The sequence below is a fragment of the Euprymna scolopes genome, chromosome 30 (assembly GCF_053919585.1).
Source record: "Euprymna scolopes isolate OS-2025 chromosome 30, ASM5391958v1, whole genome shotgun sequence".
Classification (NCBI taxonomy): domain Eukaryota; kingdom Metazoa; phylum Mollusca; class Cephalopoda; order Sepiida; family Sepiolidae; genus Euprymna; species Euprymna scolopes.
This window is the reverse complement of record NC_136511.1, coordinates 16,120,840-16,127,218: the sequence shown is the minus strand read 5'-3', so window position 1 is coordinate 16,127,218 and position 6,379 is coordinate 16,120,840. Positions and strand designations below refer to the sequence as shown.

Below are 6,379 nucleotides of genomic sequence, written 5' to 3'. Positions count from 1 at the left end.
GGATAATTATGTTAAAAAACAATATATATGTTGCTCCCCATATGGGTGTACCAAATTGGTTAAAGGGAAAATTATTCCCAACTCGCATTTAGGTAAAAGTGCACTTTCGTAAATAATCAGATTCATTTAAAACGTCTCGCAAAAACAAAAACAAATAACATTATATATATATATATATATATATATATATATATATATATATATATATATATATATATATATATATATATATATATATATATATATATTTAAAAGAGTGTAGCCATCAACAATTGTGGGTTTTTTTTAAAGGTTTTCATCATATTTTTATTTTAAAATAAAAATAAAAATATGATGAAAACCTTTAAAAAAAAAACCCACAATTGTTGATGAAAACCTTTAAAAAAAACCCACAATTGTTGATGGCTACACTCTTTTAAATATACATTTTTTCTCTCGTTGGAACTACACAACCATCACTTTAAATATATATATATATATATATATATATATATATATATATATATATATATATATGATTTTCAGAATGTGAGATATTATATATGATAAATTCCACAGCCAAATAACGTTGCAGCCCACAAGAGCTATGACAGTCAACGAACCGTAAGTGCAAGACTTGAGTTTCGCCCTCATTTGGGCTCATCAGTTTTTAATAAGTTCGGATGTGTTGAACTGATGAACCCAAATGAGGGCGACACTCGAGTCTTAGACTTCCGGTTCATTGTCTGTCATGGCCTTTGTGGGCTGCGACGTTGTTTGGCTGTGGAATTTATTATATATATATATATATATATATATATATATATATATATATATATATATATATATATATTACGTTCATATATATTACGTTCATTTAACAGTCCACGACAGATAAGAGTTATGTATTATTTATTTACAATTTTCGTTTATTTTTCAATGAGACACAGAAAAACCTTTATATATTTACATTTACGCATCTTTCTCGTTTCTTTGTACAGTCAACTCACTGGCCGCTGGACTGCTGTCCCACATGGCCTTTACGTCCCATGTGTCTAAAGACACCCTCCGCGCTAGAACCGTGTTCAGCTTCCCTCGCCTCTCGGTCGACGCAGAGACTCGCTCGACCATACTGAAATCCATCAGATCCTTGCGCGTTATGATGCCTTCAACTTGGTTCCAGTCGTTAACCACGACGAGATGGCGTAACCCTAGCGTCCGGAAGATCATGTACGTCCGGTAAAGTGAAAACCTTTCCGATATGCACATTGCTGATTCGTTGATGAAAGGCGTCTGTAAAGAAAACCAACATTTAATTAATGAAAATATCTCCTTTCAAGTATTTCAATATGCCACGGCTAGGGTTTTTTTATCTTCGGTCCCAAAATTAACAGAGATTAGACCATTCCCATAATGATCAGGCCCCTGTTAATTTTGCAGAATATTTTCAGACGAATGAAAATCGTTCCAGACCCCAAGAAGTTACACGTCCATGTGAAAATGATAAACCAATGCGATGTTTAAAAACGTGTTCTGCAAGACCTGGTCAACAAAATCAGTGTGATCGAGAATACTCAAGCCGGCCGTAGTATCGAAAAACTCCAGAATGTTTGTTAAACACCCCCATTGCGGCCTTTGGTCGGAATCGTCGAAAAGGATTCAATAACTCACGTACGAGCTTTATTCATATCGCAGACACATTCCTAAATATTAGTGCTGTTATGCAAAAGGGACAGAATTGCTACCCAATCACACAAGAAGGTAAAGCAACGCACACACATACACAATACCACGCTGCCAAATACTCATATATGTATATTACTTACATGCACGCATTATTCTCGCTATGAACATTTTGACAGTTTGAACATTTTAGGAAAGAAAAAGGGCAGCAGTTAAAGCCATTCTGAGTTCACACGTTCCTCTGAAAACCAACTTGATGAAGGGAGATAATCTCAACAATGCGGATAAAAGAAAGCGGGTAGCAATTAAAGCCAGTTTCGTTAAAAGGTTCATAGTTATCACTTGGCCACAAATTTTCCGTTTAATTCTAATAAGATCGAAATTATCCAAACACGATATTATGCAATAGCTTTTTAACCTATACGTGTTTATTGTGGAAGTAGTAATAAATACGGTAGAATTAGCAGTACTACTAGTAGTAGATAATCTATCTATCTATCTATCTATCTATCTATCTATCTATCTATCTATCTATCTATAAAAGTGAACGTGTGTGTGTGTGTGTGTGTGTACATTTCCCTACGCAATAACTCTGTCAATTTTTAGTCTACAGACTTGAAATTTGATATACAGGGTACTGAGATTTGGGAAAATCGATGTGATCGGATTTTGGCCAGAAATTTGGCGATTAAGGGGTCAAAGTTTAATGATTTGACCTTTCAGAACTCTACCAAACTCATCCGACAATTTTGAATCTACGCACTTTAAATTTTAGATATAGGTTCTTTGGACATGGATCTAACTTAATTTGATTTGAGCCCAAAACAATAAATTTTAAGGAGTCATAATAGGGGTCAAAGTTTAAAAAAAAAATTTGACCTCTGTGGTCTCTTCCAAATTACTCAGACAATTTCTGGTCTAAATATTTGAAATTTTACATAAAGCGTACTCAGAGATAGGGCAAGCTTTTTCATCAGTTTTGGTCGAAAATTTTTAGTTACCAATATATAAATGTATGCATGTATGTCTGTTTGCATGCCTGCCTGTAACTTTCAATAGAGGCGACGGATTTTACCAAGATCAGTATCATTTTAAAGTTCGACCTTTCATACGACAAATATCGAAAAATTGGCTAAAAACATTAATATATTTTCCCCTTCAACTAGGCACTTTTCTACAGGAGGGGGGTCACTTTTTTCGCCGATATTTTTTAAAGTTATCCTCTCCTTTAGATCGTCTAGCCTTAATTTTAAAAAACGTCGCTTCCGGTTTGGCGGTGGTCATAACAGCATAAACGTTAGGGGTTACCCCGTTCTTTTCCTCCTTTGAGGTACGGGTTCGAGCCTGCCTTCCTACTACCACTTTTTTTTTTTTTGCTCAACATACACATCCAAACACCCGGGTAACGCCGGGCTGAAATTCTAGTATATCTATAAAAGTGAACGTGTGTGTGTGTGTGTCTGTGTACATTTCCCTACGCAATAACTCTGTCAATTTTTAGTCTACAGACTCGAAATTTGATATACAGGATACTGAGATTTGGGAAAATCGATGTGATCGGATTTTGGCCAGAAATTTGGCGATTAAGGGGTCAAAGTTTAATGATTTGACCATTCAGAACTCTACCAAACTCCTCCGACAATTTTGAGTCTACGTACTTGAAATTTTAGATATACATTGGACATGGATGTAACTTAATAACTTGATTTGAGCCCAAAACAATAAATTTTAAGGGGTCATAATAGGTGTAAATTAAAAAAAAAATAACCGTCTCTTTTTTTTTTTTTTTTGCTCAGCGTACACCTCAAAACACCCGGGCAACGCCGGGCACCCATGCTAGTATATATATATATATATATATATATATATATATATATATATATATATGATTAGTTTTTTTGGAAAAAGAATTCCAGCAGAGTGCTCAATTAAAGGGAAAATCCAAATTTTAAGAGCGTACTTATATTTTGTTTAATAATAAGGCCCGTTTAAGGTATCCTTATCGAGCTCTCTTCAGCCAATATTCGTCTATCTTATAACCGGAAGTGTGAAGTATATATACCTCGCGAGTCCACGTTCAAATCTCGTTTTGTTTAATCCCCCCCCTTTTTTTTTTTTTTTTTTTTTTTTTTATCTATCTATATCTATCTATATCTATATATATATATATATATATATATCGGGTAATGTAATACCTAATTTTCAACTTTTAATTATTTAAATTTAAGATCTAATTTCGAAAAAATGTTTTTTTTAATATATGAATCGATTTTAATTTGAACCCCATTTAATTTTAAAATCTCTTTCCTTATGTATAAAAACTTTAAAATCTGTATTGGTATCGGTTAAAAACTTAAAAATTCGTTTAATTATATCGAACATTTAAAAATTTCCAAAAATACGTTTAAAGTTTTAAAAAATATATTTTTAATTATATCGAATCACGTTTAAAAATTTCGAAATACGTTTAAAAATTATTTTTTAAAAACCCAAATCTTTCAAGGTTTGGGGAAGTGAGTATTTATCTATCCTAAGTGATTTCCCTAGTTTATTAACATTATTATATTTTTCTATAGTTTTAAATTCGAAATAGATTATAAATTACATTTATAAACTATTATATATATATATATATGACATTAATTAAAAATCTATAATATAATTGCGATTAAAATCCAAGTTTACCGACTAATTATTTATGTATTTACAATTTTTTTTTTTTTTTTTTTTTTTTTTTTCCTTATATATATATATATATAAAAACAACATCTAAGTGTTGTTCTTTTCATTGATCCAATTTATTAGGAGAACACATAGACTACATAAACTTTTTAATAGAAACACGGTGAAAGTTAGTTACTCGACAGCTCCATCAATTAAGTCGATAATATCCAAAGAACCAAAAAAGATAGATAACGCAGGCTGCTCTTGCAGGACCAAAAATAGCTGTCCATTGGAGGGTAATTGTAAAGCTGAATCCCTTGTCTATGAGGCCACAGTAACGGAACAATCCACAAATATACCGGAAATATATATAGGTATGACAAAAGGCCAATTTAAACAAAGGTATTATGCACATATGAGCTCCTTTAGAGCTAAAACAAGGATGAATACAGCATTAGCTACCCGCGTGTGGGAGCTTAAAGAAAAAAATACACCCTTTTCCATAAAATGGAGAAAAATAGAGCATAGACCAGCCTACGTCCCGGAATTAAGTCAATGCTCACTCTGTAACGCAGAGAAGTACTACATCCTCCGGTCCATTCATGACCCAAAAATAAAATGTTTAAATGTGAGGAGTGAAGCTTTGAAAAGTTGCATACATAGAAGGAAGGGTCTCCTAATAAATTGGATCAATGAAAAGAACAACACTTAGATGTTGTTTTTATATATATATATATATAAGGAAAAAAAAAAAAAAAAAAAAAAAAAAAAAAAAAAAAAATTGTAAATACATAAATAATTAGTCGGTAAACTTGGATTTTAATCGCAATTATATTATAGATTTTTAATTAATGTCATATATATATATATATATAATATTTTATAAATGTAATTTATAATCTATTTCGAATTTAAAACTATAGAAAAATATAATAATGTTAATAAACTAGGGAAATCACTTAGGATAGATAAATACTCACTTCCCCAAACCTTGAAAGATTTGGGTTTTTAAAAAATAATTTTTAAACGTATTTCGAAATTTTTAAACGTGATTCGATATAATTAAAAATATATTTTTTAAAACTTTAAACGTATTTTTGGAAATTTTTAAATGTTCGATATAATTAAACGAATTTTTAAGTTTTTAACCGATACCAATACAGATTTTAAAGTTTTTATACATAAGGAAAGAGATTTTAAAATTAAATGGGGTTCAAATTAAAATCGATTCATATATTAAAAAAAACATTTTTTCGAAATTAGATCTTAAATTTAAATAATTAAAAGTTGAAAATTAGGTATTACATTACCCGATATATATATATATATATATAGATATAGATAGATATAGATAGATAAAAAAAAAAAAAAAAAAAAAAGGGGGGGATTAAACAAAACGAGATTTGAACGTGGACTCGCGAGGTATATATACTTCACACTTCCGGTTATAAAATAGACGAATATTGGCTGAAGAGAGCTCGATAAGGATACCTTAAACGGGCCTTATTATCGGGCTTGAAACCGACGGTACCAATGACCTGTCTCAACTAACAACTTTCTGTACACAAAATATATATATATATATATATATATATATATATATATATATATATATATATATATAATTGTTATTATTATTAATAATAATAGTAGTAGCAGCAGCAGCAACAGCAGTAGTAGCATAGCCGGCAAGAAAGATTGGTTCGGTGCAAATTTTTCTAATTTTATCAAATTAATTATGTACGTATATGTTAATGAAAAATATACGTATAAAATATTTAATTCTCAATTATATTTGCTGACAAAATATTATGAAACAATTAGAGTTCCTATTTACAATGCCTCCCCACGGGACAAGGTTAGACACCAGGTTTTTTTTTTTAACCCGGAGAAAAGGTACAAAATTAAAAATTGTCTCAGTTGTGAAAGATTTCTCTTCCACTGATAAAGGTTAATTAATGTAAAGTGAAGAACAGATACTACACTTTGAGACATGAAATATTTTATTCACTCAAAAAAAAAGAAAGAAATACAAAAAGGGAAAATGAACAAA

General features: G+C 30.7%; 1 protein-coding gene across 1 annotated transcript in view; it reads right to left on the bottom strand.

Annotated features, from left to right (window-relative positions):
* Positions 1–874: 874 nt before the first annotated feature.
* LOC145254658 (chloride channel protein C-like) overlaps positions 875–6,379 on the bottom strand; it is a 159,135-nt gene continuing 153,630 nt past the window's right edge. Inside the window, exon 18 of the mRNA XM_080113308.1 lies at positions 875–1,272. Within this exon, the coding sequence (XP_079969434.1) occupies positions 952–1,272 (321 nt within the window). The 3' untranslated portion in view covers positions 875–951. The remainder of the gene's footprint in view (positions 1,273–6,379) is intronic.